Source organism: Bolinopsis microptera, chromosome 8 (assembly GCF_026151205.1).
Source record: "Bolinopsis microptera isolate Bmic1 chromosome 8, MBARI_Bmic_1.0, whole genome shotgun sequence".
Classification (NCBI taxonomy): Eukaryota; Metazoa; Ctenophora; class Tentaculata; order Lobata; family Bolinopsidae; genus Bolinopsis; species Bolinopsis microptera.
The window spans coordinates 8,216,585-8,235,782 of NC_087079.1; the positions used below are offsets into that span (position 1 = coordinate 8,216,585).

The following is a 19,198-nucleotide window of genomic DNA, read 5'->3' on the forward strand; positions in this document are numbered from 1 at the left end:
CAATTCTGAGTTTAATTTTACTAAGTTACCGAGATGTGACGAAATTTACTTTTCCTGCCCCAAAAGTATAATTTCATTGTGATGAAAAATGGGCATGGGTTTCTATATTTCCTTCATCTCTGAATTATTCATTTCAAACTATAATTAGGACTGTTGATGTGAAAGAAAATGTATCTAAATTTTACAATGACGTATGTGACGAAATTTACATTTCTTGACCCTATTTTGAAGAACCATACCCCGATTAGAATTCAATATTCTTCCAGGAATTATTGGTAGGTTATTTTTCAGCAAATCAGAACTCGAGTTGAACAATGCTGAGTTTAATATCACTAATTTACCGAAATGTGACGAAATTTACTTTTCCTGCCCCAACAGTATAATTTCAATGTGATGAAAAATGGGCATGGGTTTCTATATTTCCTGTATAAATCCATTCCAACTATAATAAGGGCAGTTGATATGAAAGAAAATCTATCTAACTAATGCAATGGCTGATGTGACGAAATTTACATTTCTTGCCCCTATTTTGAAGAATCATACCTCAATTAGTATATAATGTCACTTTATCACCATCACTATGTCGATAAATTAGTTATTTTGCCAACACGGAGCAAATAAAGGGCAAGTTTCCATAAACGATATTTTATGATCGTCGCCGATAATCGCTTATTGAGCGCTTTTTCGGCGCTTTTTTAAAAAAAAACCGTTTACAATCGCTTTTTTTACGATTATAAACGGTTCAAAAAAAATCGCTTATAATCGATTATAATTGGTGTCATAATTCAAAAAAGCGCTTTTTTGAATTTAAAAGCGCTTATAAGCGCTTTTAAGCGCTTACTAGCGTCGCTGAGCGATTTGAAAGCGGTTTTCCAGTAGAATTGGCGCCAAAAACGGGTGCATAAGCGGTTGGCCGGATAAGCGATTCGTAGGCGCTTTTTTGAACCATTTATAAGCGATTATAAGCGCTTATAAGTGGGGTGCAATTTAGCTGTTTGTAAAGCGCAAACAAAGCGCTTATAAGCGCTTTTAAAATTGAGTCAGGAAAACGCTATATTACATCTTATAACCGCCTAAAGGGCAAGTTTCCATAAACGATATTTTATGATCGTCGCCGATAATCGCTTATTGAGCGCTTTTTCGGCGCTTTTTTAAAAAAAAACCGTTTACAATCGCTTTTTTTACGATTATAAACGGTTCAAAAAAAATCGCTTATAATCGATTATAATTGGTGTCATAATTCAAAAAAGCGCTTTTTTGAATTTAAAAGCGCTTATAAGCGCTTTTAAGCGCTTACTAGCGTCGCTGAGCGATTTGAAAGCGGTTTTCCAGTAGAATTGGCGCCAAAAACGGGTGCATAAGCGGTTGGCCGGATAAGCGATTCGTAGGCGCTTTTTTGAACCATTTATAAGCGATTATAAGCGCTTATAAGTGGGGTGCAATTTAGCTGTTTGTAAAGCGCAAACAAAGCGCTTATAAGCGCTTTTAAAATTGAGTCAGGAAAACGCTATATTACATCTTATAACCGCTTATAATCGATTATAATCGCTTTTTTAGAAATCGCTTATAACGGCTAATTCATCGCTAATTTACCGCTTTTACCGCTTTTCCTATCATCCATGGCCAGGTGAGCAGGAATTAAAAAGCGCTTATAAGCGCTTTTTCGATGCTGCCCCTAACCTGGTCGGAACGGGGTAGTGCCCGGAATTTAAAAGCGCTTATAAGCGCTTTTTCAATGCTGCCCCTTACCTGGTCGGAACGGGGGAGTGCCCGGAATTAAAAAGCGCTTATAAGCGATTTCTCAATTCCCCTTTGGCTTTACCTGGTCGGAACTGGAAATCAGAGTGCCCGCTTATAAGTGCTTTTCTGTGCAACCTGGGCCTGGGGTGCACCGGCAGAGTCAGGATTTAAAAGCGCTTATAGGCGCTTATGATCGCTTTTCTACCGCTTTTCCTATCACCCATGGCCTGGTTGGCAGGAATTAGAAAGCGCTTATAAGCACTTTTTCAATGCTGCACCTAACCCGGTCGGAACGGGGGAGTGCCCGGAATTAAAAAGCGCTTATAAGCGATTTCTTAATTACCCTTAACCTGGTCCGAACTGGAAATCAGAGTGCCCGATTATAAGTGCTTTTCTGTGCAACCTGGGGTGCACCGGCAGAGTCAGGATTTAAAAGCGCTTATGATCGCTTTTCTACCGCTTTTCCCATCACCCATGGCCTGGTTGGCAGGAATTATAAAGCGCTTATAAGCGCTTTTTCAATGCTGCCCCTAACCTGGTCGGAACGGGGGAGTGCCCGGAATTAAAAAAGCGCTTATAAGCGCTTTTTAAATGCTGCCCCTAACCTTGTCGGAACTGGAAATCAGAGTGCCCGTTTATAAGTGCTTTTCTGAGCAACCTGGGGTGCACCGGCAGATTCAGGATTTAAAAGCGCTTATGATCGCTTTTCTACCGCTTTTCCTATCACCCATGGCCTGGTTGGCAAGAATTAGAAAGCGCTTATAAGCGCTTTTTCAATGCTGCCCCTAACCTGGTCGTAACGGGGGAGTGCCCGGAATTAAAAAACGCTTATAAGCGATTTCTCAATTCCCCTTAACCTGGTCGGAACTGGAAATCAGAGTGCCCGCTTATAAGTGCTTTTCTGTGCAATCTGGGGTGCACCGGCAGATTCAGGATTTAAAAGCGCTTATGATCGCTTTTCTACCGCTTTTCCTATCACCCATGGCCTGGTTGGCAGGAATTAGAAAGCGCTTATAAGCACTTTTTCAATGCTGCCCCTAGGCCCTAACCTGGTCGGAACGGGGGAGTGCCCGGAATTAAAGAGCGCTTATAAGCGCTTTCTCAATGCCCCTTAACCTGGTAAAAGTCGCGTAATTTGACCAAATTCGTTGATTTTTTTCGTATTATTTTGGACACTTTCCTTGTAAGTCTATGAGTAAGCTCACCAATTTTTGTTGCAATCGGAGGTCGGGAAGGATACTCAATATATTTTTGTTTGAAGAAAATTTTGCTGGCCGAAATTAGCGCTAAAAACCATACTACTATACAGTCGGCACGCGTGGCTCACTGTCGATGGCGGACTACCTATCTGGATAGAGCAACGGCAGCACGTGACTAAAAGTAAAACGGTTTTTGCCCATGTAACTCTCCAGGGAAGTATTTTTACCCTACTTCATGGCGGGTGATTCGGGATCAGCGTCCAAAAAATACACCGATTCAGATCAATTGTCAATATCATACCCAAAGGCCTTTTCACAAGAATTTTCTTAAAATTTGGGCGAGCGATTTCGTAGGAGCGACTCAAACGCGCAAGCTGGCGCGGTTTATTTGTTGCAGTTTTACTACAGTGGGGTGACATATGTTTTCGTCACTTCTGAATGTGCGCATTTTAGCGTGCGAGTTTCAAGTTTGCGTGCACGTCACGTGATATTGTTAGCAGTGAGTGTAATCACGAGTCTGGAGAATTTGTCTAGTACAAGGCCCAGACCCTTTGGCGTATCTGTAGTAAATTTTGTGGCGATGTAATATCTATGACACCACTAAAAATTGAGGAATAGGGAAGTGTTCACAATATCCAACTTAGCATGGTAAACTTATGCTATCTCTGGCTAAAGATTTACAACTCTAACAGTATTTATTTTAATCAACTGAGAAACATTTGGTCTTGTTACCGGCTCTTAATAATTCGCTCGCCCAAAAATTTCACGTGACTTTGGTTTTTACAAGCTATCTCAGCACGCGCGCGGCTTTTCTAGCGTATACATTACTTTTTTTCCTATTGGTACTCAGCGTGCTTGACGGATGTCACTCCTCTAAATTTCTTCGAAGTAGCTGACTTACTGACTTAAGTCGGCTTCTTGGTCCGAGCAACTACAATTCCTCGCCACACGTCGCGGTCAAGCATAACAGATCTTATCTCTTCAACACAGGAAAGGCTGGTGTCCTTCTTTAGCATGTCCAGAAACGTAAGGTGGGGCCTCCCCGGTCTCCTGTATCCATGCTGAGGGTCCCAGAACAGAAGTTGGTTTGCCAGAAGGTCGTCATGCCTGGCTACATGTCCAGCCAGTCTCATTCTTCTGGAGGCTATCATCGCTGATGGCTTGGGGATGTTGCCGTATAAATCACTGTTGTTGATGATTTGTGGCCAACGTATGTTCAAGGCCATCCATAGCATTCTAGTGTAGCATCCATTGATCCGCTTAGTCATGGATTGGCTTATCGTCCAAGCTTCAGAGCCGTACAGGAGTACGGGCTCAACCGTTGCTCGAAAGACACGGATCTTTAAGTCCCTGCGCATTCCAGACTTCCAGGTTGTCTTTAACTGATGACAGGCCCCCCATGCCTTTGCTTTCCTAACATCAAAGTCCTTCTCCGCACTCATTATTCTGCTTCCAAGGTAGACAAAGTCATCTACTTGCTCTATCTCCTGCCCACTTGCTGCTTTAATGACGGTAGAGTCAGACTCAGAGAGATTGACTCTGATGTACTTCGTCTTACTCTCGTTGAGGTGCAGTCCAACGGAGTTAGCAGCCAGCTCCACACTGAGGAGAAGATCTTGCGCTTGCTCTGCGGTGTCTGTTGTCAGTGCAAGATCGTCAGCAAAGTCGACATCTGTCATCTTAACTGCTGGGTATCTCCTGCTTCTTCTGGGGTTGACAGTGAAGCCCAGATCTTTGCCTCTAAGTGCTGTTGTCATCACATAGTCAATGACAATCACGAAGAGGTAGGGCGCCAGTGTATCTCCCTGCATAACTCCAGCAAGTATAAGGAAAGCTTCAGTCAGACCATCCTCCGTGATGACTCGTGCCATGGTGTCCTTGTACATAGCATCTATCAGCCTAACAATGGGCTCTGGTATCCCATATGCCAGGAGTATCTTCATCAATATACCCCTATGAATGCTATCAAAGGCCTTCTTAAAATCGATGAACAAGAGAAGGGCGGTCAGGTTTTTGTCTCTAGCCCCCTCCAAGATCCTCCTTAGACACAGAATGTGGCTGGTGGTACTGCGTCCCTCCCGAAATCCGTTTTGGTTGATCCTCAGGATTTTCTCCATCGCTGGTTTGATTCTGTTAAGGATCATACGATTCAGGGTCTTACTAACAATGGACGTAAGAGCGATTCCTCTGTAGTTATCCACTTTAGTTAGATTTCCTTTCTTTGGCACAGGCACGATGTTGAGTTGCCGCCATTGATCAGGGATTTTTCCATCAACCAGAGCGCTGTTACAGAACTCTAGAATCAGGTCGTCCATGTCCACTCTTTTGAGAATCTCTGGAGCTATGCCATCATCACCATAGGCCTTACCCTCCTTGATCTGCTTCCTCGCCTCCGCTAACTCCTCCCTGCAAAACAGACCAGTCTCTATATCCTGCTGGGGGTGGATGGTTTGGATAACTCGAAGTAGCGCGCGCCGCTTTCTTCTCGAAATATCATTTGCCCGATGGCAAGTGCTACGAAGTAGCGCGCGCCGGGCCAGACCATTAACAATGGTCAATCAGCGTGCACGTGTTTTTTATGTCCACGATTTGCGATTGATTATGAACAAGTACTTAAATCATAAATGCTGGTCACGCACACACTAACTTTCAATGAGCACCGCACTTTTTTCAGACGTCGTGATTCGCTAGTCAGCCCGACTAGAGATTCCTTGGAATAACATGAACAGGCCTGTCATACTCGTTGACAGACTGAGCGTGGCCCAGCGCAATAATTTAATTTCATATACTATACTTTTCTTTTGCAAGTTCTGAATGTGAAGTGTGTATGACTGATGACGCAGCGGGCATCGACCGCCACCGTACCAGGACAACCGCAACCATTAACAACATATAAATAAACGCTTACAAGCGCTTTACAATTTCTGACAATTATTGTCGGAGAACTTTGCGGCGCCGTGCACTTAGCCTTTTTGCTTGGCTTCTAGATCGCCAGCCAAACAACTATGTTTAAATCCATGTTGATAAATGATGGATAAAGCGGTAAAAACCAGTAATAAAAAGTGCAATTGTAATCGCTTATAACCGCTTTTCAAATCCTGACTCCCGCCAGTGCATGACAGGTTTAGGGGCATCGAGAAAAGCGCTTATAAGCGCATTTAAATTCCGTGCACTCCAGGTGAACGGATGTTCAGATTTGTGCTTATAATTGTAAGTTTATAACTTACCAGGACGCACGCCGAGTTGGACTCAACGTAATATTTGAAACAAATATTTTACGAGTATCGCCCGTTAAGCTTATAAGCGCTTTCTAATTCCTGGCACTCTCCCTTGTAAGCGCTTTCTAATTTCGGGTACTCCCCCGTTCCGACCAGGTTAGGGGCACTGGCAGCATTGAAAAAGCGCTTATAAGCGCTTTCTAATTCCTGCCAACCAGCCCATGGGTGATGGGAAAAGCGGTAGATCATAAGCGCCTATAAGCGCTTTTAAATCCTGACTCTGCCGGTGCACCCCAGGTTGCTCAGAAAAGCACATACGAGTGGGCACTCTCCAGTTCCGACCAGGTTGAGGGGAATTGAGAAATCGCTTATAAGCGCTTTTTAATTCCGGGCACTCCCCCGTTCCGACCAGGTTAGGGGCAGCATTGAAAAAGTGCTTATAAGCGCTTTTTAATTCCGGGCACTACCCCGTTCCGACCAGGTTAGTGGCAGCATTGAAAAAGCGCTTATAAGCGCTTTCTAATTTCTGCCAACCAGGCCATGGGCGATAGGAAAGCGGTAGAAAAGCAATCATAAGCGCCTATAAGCGCTTTTAAATCCTGACTCTGCCGGTGCACCCCAGGTTGCACAGAAAAGCACTTATAAGCGGGCACTCTGATTTCCAGTTCCGACCAGGTTAAGGGGAATTCAGAAATCGCTTATAAGCGCTTATTAATTCCAGGCACTCCCCCGTTCCGACCAGGTTAGGGGCAGCATTGAAAAAGCGCTTATAAGCGCTTTATAATTCTTGCCAACCAGGCCATGGGTGATGGGAAAAGCGGCAGAAAAGCGATCATAAGCGCTTTTAAATCCTGACTCTGCCGGTGCACCCCAGGTTGCACAGAAAAGCACTTATAATCGGGCACTCTGATTTCCAGTTCGGACCAGGTTAAGGGTAATTAAGAAATCGCTTATAAGCGCTTTTTAATTCCGGGCACTCCCCCGTTCCGACCGGGTTAGGTGCAGCATTGAAAAAGTGCTTATAAGCGCTTTCTAATTCCTGCCAACCAGGCCATGGGTGATAGGAAAAGCGGTAGAAAAGCGATCATAAGCGCCTATAAGCGCTTTTAAATCCTGACTCTGCCGGTGCACCCCAGGCCCAGGTTGCACAGAAAAGCACTTATAAGCGGGCACTCTGATTTCCAGTTCCGACCAGGTAAAGCCAAAGGGGAATTGAGAAATCGCTTATAAGCGCTTTTTAATTCCGGGCACTCCCCCGTTCCGACCAGGTAAGGGGCAGCATTGAAAAAGCGCTTATAAGCGCTTTTAAATTCCGGGCACTACCCCGTTCCGACCAGGTTAGGGGCAGCATCGAAAAAGCGCTTATAAGCGCTTTTTAATTCCTGCTCACCTGGCCATGGATGATAGGAAAAGCGGTAAAAGCGGTAAATTAGCGATGAATTAGCCGTTATAAGCGATTTCTAAAAAAGCGATTATAATCGATTATAAGCGGTTATAAGATGTAATATAGCGTTTTCCTGACTCAATTTTAAAAGCGCTTATAAGCGCTTTGTTTGCGCTTTACAAACAGCTAAATTGCACCCCACTTATAAGCGCTTATAATCGCTTATAAATGGTTCAAAAAAGCGCCTACGAATCGCTTATCCGGCCAACCGCTTATGCACCCGTTTTTGGCGCCAATCCTACTGGAAAACCGCTTTCAAATCGCTCAGCGACGCTAGTAAGCGCTTAAAAGCGCTTATAAGCGCTTTTAAATTCAAAAAAGCGCTTTTTTGAATTATGACACCAATTATAATCGATTATAAGCGATTTTTTTTGAACCGTTTATAATCGTAAAAAAAGCGATTGTAAACGGTTTTTTTAAAAAAAAGCGCCGAAAAAGCGCTCAATAAGCGATTATCGGCGACGATCATAAAATATCGTTTATGGAAACTTGCCAAATAAAGTTGTAATATTTTTTTGTGACGAAATTTACAAATTTTTACCCTGTTCAGGTGTTGAAATTTATCCAATGTTAACATATCACTGCCATATAATAATTTATATGACCGGCGTATAGTTGAAATATTGTTAATTGATTCATAGTACGTAATATAGGGTGTTTAAGTTGGTATACTAATATTTACTCAATTTCACACATGTTGAGATATCATACAAATTTATGTGACTAAATTTACCTATTTCTGCCTTCTGTATTTGTATTTGCCTATAACAATGAAATATGTGAACAATTCCAAACACAATCAGCTCACAAAATAATGCTAGACTATTCGGCATTTCTTGTCAGGATGTCATAAACATCCCTCATATAAATTTCTTAAATGTGTGACGGAGTTTACATGGTGCTACCATTTAAGGAAAAAACTAAAAAGTCGCTAAATATGTAGATAATAGTCATATACAGCTATTCTATGAATTGGAAATTCGAAAATTTGGTCAAACACGGCAACAAGGGGTCCATATAAACTCCGTCACGTTTTTATAGTGTGACAAAGTTTACAACTCACTGCCGGCCGCATTTAAGCGATATCTTATCGTCTGATAAAGATATCGTTATGCGACAAAGTTTATCTAGAGGATGAAACGATTATCTTAGGGTTAGAGGGTTTATATAGTTTCATAGTGTGACACATTTTACATCATCGTGCCATTCAGTAAGGTCACTAATATTTACCAATATCCTCAAACTTCAATGAACGTGTCCATAAAAGAATAAAAAACTGGCCAAGGAATAGGAATTTTAGATCCCAAAATTTGGACCCCCAAATGGTGTCAAAAACGCGAATTAACTACTACTACTATGTCGGAGCTAAGTCCGATCTACGCCAGAAAACCCCCTCCATATATCCCTGTCCCGCATCAGGGTTCGCAGTTCCTCTTTAGAGTTTGTCCCAACTTCCTTCAGTAACATAGACAAGTAGCTTTGTCTTGGTCGGCCTTGCTGTGCTCTACCGTGCGTAGGTTCCCATAAGACTAAATCACTGGCAAGTAGCTCAGGATGTCGGATGCAGTGTCCCGCCATTTTTAATCTCCTGCTTCGTAACTTGTTTGACAGCCTTGGGAGGCTACCATACAAAGTTTTATTGCTGACCTTGTCCTTCCATGAGATACCCAGCACCATACGCAACATCTTTGTGTATGTCCCGTCCAAACTTTTCTCTTGAGCCTTTGTCAGTGTCCAGGTTTCTGATCCGTAGAGCAGTACTGATTCACAAGCCGCTATGAACAATCTAATCTTTAGGCTCTTTGACAGTTTGGATTTCCAGATATCCTTCAGTCTATGTAGGGCACCCCACGCTTTTCCCTTTCTAACCCTTATCTCCCTATCTGTGCTCTCAATCCAGGAGCCTAAGTAGATGAAATCATCTACATTTTCTATGGCTTCCCCGGATCGACTTTGTAGGTCGCTAGATCGATCCTCCATATTCAGTGTCATGACCTTGGTCTTGCCTTCGTTTATGTGTAGTCCCACGCTTGCTGCCGCCGATTCTACTCTGAGCAGGAACTCGTTAGCCTTCTCCATGTCCTCAGATATAAGTGCTATATCATCTGCAAAGTCCACATCGGTGATGATCTTGGGCCCCACTCTTCTGCTTTTTCTACGTTCGAGGGTGAGTCCAAGTCGCTCCGCATCATCGCCTATGGCTTGCCTCATACAGTAGTCGATGACTATTGCAAAGAGGTAAGGTGCTAAGGTATCACCCTGTAACACACCTGCAAGTATCTCGAACAATTCAGTTTCTCCGTCTGGAGTTAGGACTTTGGCCATTGTCTTCTCGTACATGAGCCGTATAAGCTGCACGATTTTGACTGGAATGCCGTAAGCTTCTAGAATCTTTAGCATTTTCCCACGATGTACACTGTCGAAAGCCTTCTTAAAGTCTATAAATGTCAGAACAGCTGGCAGTTTCCGACTCTTGACACCCTCTATAAGACGTCTCAGTACCAATATCTGTTGAGTTGTTGACCTTCCTGGTCTGAATCCATTCTGGTTTCTACGCAGAATTGTCTCGATTTCTGGCTTCAACCGGTTTAGAACCATCTTGTTTAGAGACTTGGCAACTAGGGATGACAAGCTTATTCCCCGATAGTTCATTGGTTCGCTAAGGTCGCCCTTCTTTGGAATTGGTATGATGTTGGCAGTTGACCATTGGTCTGGTTTCTCACCTTTCAATAGAGCATTGTTACAGAAGTCTAAGACAATTAGATCAGTCTACCATTTCGGTTTGCTGGACCCTAAATGGGTAATAATTATTTTAGTCTCTTGAGTCTTGACACCATTTTAGGGTTATACGGGTTTCTGCTAGTATTATCAAAGCTGTAAAAATCCAAGTAATTTGTTAGCACGTACTGTACTGCGCAGGGAATTGTTTAGATATTTGTGTAGATTTGCCTTTAAGTGTGGCAGAACAATGCAGTGACGGCTAAATGCACATTCGAAATAAACCCGAATTCCGACATTTGTAACTATATTTTGTTCGAATTTCGTTTAAAGAATAAACTTGTAAGGAACACAGTTCTTTTCTGTCCATGAACCGTTTTCAGCGCCAAGTTTTTGTTTATCGAGTAAATATCGTACAACCGTATCCTTAAAAACAAATTGATAAATTTATCCTGTAACTTAGGTACGTTAAAGGGAAGGTTTTTATTTATTTCGTTCATCGTGTTGTTATACAATCGTGGTCCTATGTTCTTATGTTAATATACACTATACATGTACAGTACAGACTATAATCAGTGATAATATGGCTCTTCTGTCAATTATTGTTTTGATTTCTATTGTATAATGTGGCTTATTTTCCTGCGTAGTTTTTAGTGGAGGTTTTCGACGTATTATTTCATATCATATTGTTAGGCATCAAGAACAATGTGATACAACGATGCGGATAATCTTGCTTCTGTCCCTTCTCCTTATTGAGAATGCTGCTGAGGATGAAGGTAGGATCACCATTCACTATGGTTTTTACACATCTTTATATTGCCAGTAAAATAATATTTTAAAATAGTTGTTCAGTCGAGTGAACTGTCAAGTATGAAATGAACAATCGATCCAATATAATATTCATTAAACACAACAATCATCGAGTAATTGCTTAAGTTGATGATATTTTACTCATAATATTATTATCTACCAGCTGATGTACTGTAATCTGCTTTAAGATAATAACGTGGTTATAACAACAGGCTGGATACCAGTACAACGTGGGGTTAATATAGACTTCAATCTGGAGCAGTATTCTCTTGAAATAAAGACTGATAGCACGCTAGGTAGTGGCAATAAAGTGATGGTATACTTCTACACATCACAGAGAGACCTTGTAGGATCACTCAACCTCTTCTTCTCCTCTACTCCTCAGTACGCTATCTGGGGTTGCAACTCGGACCGCACTAACTTCCTTACTGACCTACCTACTGCAATAGACAAGGTATGGAGGGTAACGTTAACTAGAACCTCAGGTATCAGACTAGTGGTACACTGTAACGAGGTGAAGGTGATCAACACCCTGATGTCAGACTCAACGTGTGGTCGGAGTGACTGGAGCACTTACTGGAGCAGGGACATTGCAAAGATACTGTTCTATTCCAGTGACACTGCGACTGATTTCTACAGACCTCTAACAGGTAACTGGGTAGTTGAAGATCTAAAATCTAAGATACGGAGATGAATATTGATTCAAATTGTAATATATGCATAATAGTTTAATGTACCTATGAACGTTTTTACACATCTTTATATTGCTAGCAGTAAAATAATATTTTAAAATAATGTTTCAGTCGAGTGAACTGTCAAGTATGAAATGAACAATCGATCCAATATATTCATTAAACACAACAATCGTCGAGTAATTGCTTAAGTTGACAATATTTTACTCATAATATTATTATCTACCAGCTGATGTACTGTAATCTGCTTTTTAAGATAATAACGTGGTTATAACAACAGGCTGGATAGCAGTACAACGTGGGGTTTATATAGACTTCAATCTGGAGCAGTATTCTCTTGAAATAAAGACTGATAGCACGCTAGGGAGTGGAGATTACGTGTATGTGAGGTTCTTCACTTCACAGGAAGACTATGCAGGAGGACTCCTCCTCTACTTCTACTCCTTTCCTCAGTACTATATCGGGGGTTGCAGCTCCTACAGCACTAACTTCCTTACTGACCTACCTACTGCAACAGACAAGGTATGGAGGGCAACGTTAACTAGAACCTCAGGTATCAAACTAGTGGTACACTGTAACGAGAAGAAGGTGCTCAACATCCTGATATCAGACTCAACGTGTGATTACAGTGACTGGAGCACTTACTGGAGCAGGGACATTGCAAAGATACAGTTTGAATCCTCTGACACTGCCACTGATTTCTACAGACCTCTAACAGGTAATGAGGTAACTGGGTAGTTGAAGATCTAAAATCTAAGATACGGAGATGAATATTGGTTCAGATTGTAATACACGCATAATAGTTTAATGTGCCTATGAACGTGACGTTTGATTGATATTTCTAAATACAATTCGTTGTTTTTATGGTATTATTAATCTCTGTATGAAAAATATAAATTATCGAACTTCTCTTAATTAACAAGGACAATATTTGTCAGGATGTACTGGACTGACGGCTGAGTGGACCAGTACGATTGAGACAGCAGCTAAGTTTCCAGTAGACCCAGGAACCGTCGTGAAAGTGACTTGTTCTGACTCTGGAGCTCTCAACAAAGGGAGCAATGAACTGACTTGCACAGCGGGGACAGAATTCACCTTCTTAAAAGAGCCTTGTTGCTTCAGCCTAGGTAAATAATAATAATAATATTTGTACTATGTACATAAAAATCTCCATCAGTAATCTCCATTATAATTCAAAGGCGTCTTCGTGTATGTGTGTATGCCGCCCACGTGTAAATTGGGTAAAATAACAACATTACAGTCAGGGTTGCCATGGTTTACTGCACGATAACTACGGAATTACCCGTGTGCATTTTAATTCGCTGCATTGTCGCCAAATATTGACCGCCCACTGCGCCGAATTTGGACAAAAATTTTGAAATTGGGGTTGAAGGTAAATTTGGGTTCTTCTCAAGTCTCTACCGTTAACTTAGATATCAACTAATTAAAATATTACAAGAAAACGTGACAGATGAATATCTGCTCAATATATATTTTTTTGAAATGTATTTACCCTTTTAAATAACTCCTTTGCAAGCTTCAACTTCAATGATAATTTCGGACAGTATCTGTAGTTAACACTCGAATTCAGGTATATAACAATTAATAATGAAGCAGGAATTTCTACGCAGAAAGCAACTTGATGAATGACGAACCCTCCACCATAGGCTATATATAATAATGTTTTTTTTCTTCTAAAAGTTAAATCGTTGTCAATAATATTAGCGTACATATTTAATATAACGTACATATAATTTAACATAACATATTGTAAATTTGATTTCCTAAAACCTCATGCCCTATTAACAATGTTTTACTGCTGATAATACTTTAGTTGAATTATATTAATGACGAAAGTTTTAATTTCAGAGCAACGAGGCGTGCTAAAAAGAACAGAAGACCGTTCAAAAAGGATCCTTCCAATCTGTCGCCATGAATTAGTTCTTTCAAGGTTTATATTACATTTCTATTAGAGTTCCATCCTTACTCCCTTCTATTTCAGATCATAAAATGTATAGGAAATGTTTATTATTTCTAGTACACTATCCTCAAATACTGTTATCTAGTTATTAGAATAATGGAGTGTCGAAATACTGTGGCATTAACTGAAGCTACATCCATGACTATAACTTTTACCAAACTAAATGATTAATATCTTGATTTTAAAACCTTTCATTTTCAGCTTCAGAATAGGAAACTCTCGTCTCAACTCAACCGCGTGAAAAAGTTTAATTAATGGCAGTACGTATAGATTATAATTGTACAGGGAGTACTCACTTATATTTTGATATTTTACTTAAATATACTTTCAAGTTTCAATGCGTTATTTACTCTTACTGGCTGATAAAAAGTGCATAGATGAGGTGATAACTGCCAGAATTGGAAAAATTTAATCTTTAATAATTTCCAATCCCCAGGAAGGTTCCTGAGGACACAGGAACAAAGATTGTAGAATTGACTAGTGGCCATAGGCAGAGGAGGGAGAGGAAGGGGAAGGATCTTAATGCATGGAACACATGATCAGCCTAATACATTTAAAACTGTTCTATAATTTTGATCCTTCATGTACCGAACATGAACATTTAGGGTCCGACCTTAAACTGTTGGTACCATATCATTACAGTAGAACCACCCACTTAACATCTAAATGCGTGTCTCACATCAATGAAATTAATTTCGTATCTTTAATTAATGCTGCTCAGAATTTACGTTACAAAAAATTTGGATACACCTTTGAGTAGTAGTACAGAAACAATCCACACTATGGTACACTACCACCCCAATGTCATGTAGTCCATGCAGTTAGCCCCCCGGCCCCCCCCCCCCCCCCCCGGCCCCCCTCCCGACTGTAGATGGAAATAAACGCACAAAGAAAGGTAAGTTGAAGAGTCTCTGAAAGAGAACATACTCGACTGAAATTTTATTTGACAGAGATCAACCAGATTATCACCTTAAATATGGTGCAGGTCTCTGATTTATTTATTCAAAATAATGAGTTGTTGAATTGTTAAATTTCAGAGCAGCAAGGTCGGAAAGCAAGGTCGGAAAGCAAGCGATAGAATTCACAAAAGACCCTTCTCAGTTCTCCATTATATCTCCTCCAGAATCGGTTCTTCAGTATGAGGTAATCCTAATCAAAACTCTTATTACCAAATTTCTGTGTGATAGGTCCCGAAGGACCGTAATTCTAGCTCACTTCAAGACCAGTGCAGCTATTGTAAATTTCATGTGGCTTGATAATATAAAATACTAATTTATTGTTTATGAAATGATCCAAAATATTCCACGTGATCAATATCTTCGTTTCGAATATTAAGTAATTGTAAACTTATAATCTTTTAACCTTCCTACTCAGTAACACACCCATTTAGGGATGGAGTCATTTGAGAGAAACAAACAAAGAAATAAGACGCTCTTATCGAAGAAAAAATACTGTAAGTAATTCTGGTTCAATAATCATCAATTGTATAATCAATACCATTTGTATCTTCGGCTTACGACGGAAGTTAAATAGCGTTTAATTGAATCTATAATTTTAAAAACAAAAGATTCCAGAGATATTCTCGAGATTTACGTCTTCTCGGAAAATTACGCAGCTGCAATTAAAACATTGAATGTAAAGACGATCAACTTTAAAGCTTTTGTGTTTTCAGGAAAAAAAGAATGAGAAATTACATCATATAATAATTAATATGAACACTGAACTTAGTCTACCGAGTATCTATAAAGTTTAAATGTAAGTTTGCACTTAGTACATTTTTTAGAGTACATTTTTAACCACAAACCATCGAAATGAAACGCTATAAATGTGATTTTTTAAATGTCAGATTTTTTAATGACCAATCTTAGAAATTGTATTGATTATTTCAGCGAGAAAAGGATTGGCGAGCGACGGTCAGCCAGTAGTTTGAAAACTCGGACCAAAGCCAACACTACTTTAAAAGTACGTGAGTAATAAGTTAATAATAAAACAAACACTTTATTGGCAGCTTCTCGAAAAATATTATGTATTTAGGTTATTTTGCTGATAATTTGTAAGTTTTAGGTAGTGACTAGTGACGTAATGTCAACCCCTCAGGGTTGCTGCTCAAAAGGGAACATCGACTTCACCATAACTCGGAAAACCCTCATCTCGTAAATCGGCCTTGGAGCTTTCAGACAAACGGAAGCATATTTATCTGTGTGAGTTTTTAATCATAATGATGAAAGAGGAAGCAAAATTATAATAACTAAATGATGTAAAAAGATTAATAGCATGAACTCGAGAATCTATTAACTTTGATACATTTCGTTATGTATGTTTTTAATGGGAGCCATTGCACACGAGAATTAATATCATTCTCAACGATTACAAATATATACCCACGTAATTAATTACGTTCAAATATTTCAGAGCATCGGCAAGACTCAGAAGATGATCATATCTGCAAACAGAAAATGACAGCTTGAAAACGGTCATCAGTACTCAGTAGCTTGTATCCCAGAAGGAACCTAACAACATCCCAGAAGGAACCTAGCAACATCCCAGAAAGCCAGAAGGAACCTAACAACATCCTAGAAGGAACCTTGCAACATCCCAGAATTGAAGGAACCTAACAACATCCCAGAAGGAACCTAGCAACATCCCAGAAAGCCAGAAGGAACCTAACAACATCCTAGAAGGAACCTTGCAACATCCCAGAATTGAAGGAACCTAACAACATCCCAGAAGGAACCTAGCAACATCCCAGAAAGCCAGAAGGAACCTAACATCCTAGAAGCAACCTATCAAAATCCCAGAATTGAAGGAACCTAACAACATCCTAGAAGATACCTAACATCCTAGAAGAAACCCAATATCCCAGAAGAAACCTAACATCCTAGGAGGAACCTAACATCCCAGAAAGCCAGAAAGAACCTAACATCATTCTAGAAGGAACCTTGCGACATCCCACAATTGAAGGAACCTAACAACATCCTAAAAGATACCTAACAGTAACATCCTAGAAGAAACCCAATATCCCAGAAAGAACCTAACATCCTAGAAGGAACCTAACATCCCAGAAAGCCAGAAGGAACCTAATAACATCCGAGAACTCATATATATTATAACTCATATATATTATAACAAACACTACCATACCAATAGTTTAACAGAACACCTTTCTGTGCAATCAATTTGATCAATTCCAATGTTTCCTAATTTTGTCTATTGAGATTTGACAGTAAAGACATTATATTGTATCTAGAACTGCTATGATCTAGTTATACAGAAAATACCAGAAGATGTTAATGACAACAAATTTAAAATTTCGAATATAATAGATTGATTCGAATCAGAATGCCTTTTTAAACTTTTATTTTTAAGCTCTCAGATTTTTGCAATACCTCAGATTTTCTCGGAATACCGAACAAATATTTTCGACTTCCTTTTTGCTTTAATGTTAGATAGGCTTTCTGGATAAATTAGATTAATCGTCAGTTACACCAGTAACAATATTTCAATAATTTTTAAATTTAATTTTGATAAATTTAATTTTGAAAAATTGCAGTTTATTTTTTGATGGGTTTATGAGGAACGATGTTGTCTTATTTGACCTACAACTTTGTTAAAATTATTCTCCTTGAGAGAGAAAAGTGGTGACTTTCATAATTCTATATATCATATATAGTACTGGATATAAACCCTCCCCAAAACTTAATTCAGATGACTAGAACAGATATAAGCGGTTAACTGTAACCCAAATAATGAAAATTCATTAACCTCATATTTCAAGAACAGAGGCAAATATCAAAATTCTGTAAATGATGATGATTGTGGGTAACAGCCCTAGGAACAGCTGTGTCAAGTCTCCTGAATGTGGTCAGTCTTTTCCAAAAGTTCAGGTACTTACCTTTTCTGAGTTTAAGTTTATATTTTACATGTGTAATGACAGGTAAACCTCAAATTTAAGTTCATCTCTAACACATAATGTTAAAACAAAAATAATTTTTACCACCCCCTCCTTTCTGGCCTTTAAACCTCAAAACCCGATTAACCGTTTCTATATATATGACAGAAACGTTAAAACATTGCCCATGTCCGGGAAGTACCTTGAATCCATGAAGTGTAATTTCCTAACTGGTTTAAATCTTCTCTCAACGTTTTTCTCTCAGCAAGCCAAGTATTGTAATTCCGTATAACCTCAGGATCGATAGGGTGATAAGTTACTTTTGCAACATCTGCCTGAAAAGTAATCAAATGTTATGCCAGCTGCATGTATAGTCTCTAGACCTATCTAAAAAGTAACAAAAATGCTTTACTACATATTAATATCATATACTACCAGAGCAGAGAGAAAAGCTTCAATCAGCAAAATTTACCTTCTTAGCTATATTTATTGGACGCTCAGTGTCTCCCAAGCCTTTGACAATAAATCTACGTTCTCGAACCGGAGGTTCATCTGATTGAAAGCATCTTTCAGCAATTCTGAAACAGCAATCTTCAAGATTTTCTTTAAAAAATTGATGATTAGTAGATAAGTACAATTTCAAAACTTTGCAATGCAAAACTTTTCAATAAAGTTATATTGGTTCTGAACCTGTGAATCCTGGTCTTTTCCAGCAGTGAAAAACGCCTTTTTAAAGCTCTATCAAGAGCAGTGGACTCTATTTTTTTCTCTTCCATTATAATATTCCTGAATACATCTGATCGCCAATTTGACTGGTGATTAGCTGATAGCTCATACGACCATGAACAAAGTTGCCTATAAAGAAAAGATTCTTATTTCTTATTTATTTGACCTCTCAAAACTGGTAGCAGAGTTGAGAGAGAAAGCTCGAGAAATTCCAAACGAACTAGGCTATCCACTCCGATAATCGTAACCGATAACTATCTCCAATAATTTGCCAATCTGATTATCTAGATGAAATGAATTTTTATCGGTATAAAAATTACCGAAAATACTGCCGCAATACAGTGAAATTTTATGGAAATTTTAGTAAATTTTCACAGGAGATCATAAGCATAAGCATCATGATGTTATAATGTTGAGCATTCTCAACCAGCAGATGTGGGAACTCCCACGAAGGACCGAAACAGAGACAATTAGCAAAATCGGAAAAGTAGACTTGAATTTGTTTATATAATTTATAGAGCGTATGTTTGCCCACGTTAAGATGCCTGTTAATAATTAATCAAATTATTAGCTATTTTAGATTTAATAATAATAATCATAGGAGAAGGAAGCAATTCGCCGATGCTCTACTGTTCTCAGGAGAAGAAATCTGATGCTTTACTATTTCCTGGATAATGTTCACTCCTATTGTCAGGAGAAGGAAACTAGTGCTCTGATATTTTCAAAAGAAAAGAAATGGTGCTGTACCAAGTTTACTGGTAAACACTAAACAGTGATAACA

General features: G+C 39.6%; 1 protein-coding gene across 3 annotated transcripts in view; it reads right to left on the reverse strand.

Annotated features, from left to right (window-relative positions):
* LOC134819188 (uncharacterized) overlaps positions 1-18,695 on the reverse strand; it is a 36,189-nt gene extending 17,494 nt beyond the window's left edge. For 2 of the 3 annotated variants that reach the window (XM_063828984.1, XM_063828982.1), the window contains exons 1-3: positions 18,382-18,542; positions 18,164-18,269; positions 17,894-18,026 (exon numbers count right to left, since the gene is read on the reverse strand). In XM_063828984.1, coding sequence (XP_063685054.1) covers positions 17,894-18,026; positions 18,164-18,269; positions 18,382-18,467 — 325 coding nt within the window. In that variant the 5' untranslated portion in view covers positions 18,468-18,542. Of the gene's footprint in view, positions 1-17,893; positions 18,027-18,163; positions 18,270-18,381 lie in introns of all 3 variants that reach the window. The other variant, XM_063828983.1, reaches the window with a different exon arrangement.
* Positions 18,696-19,198: the final 503 nt, after the last annotated feature.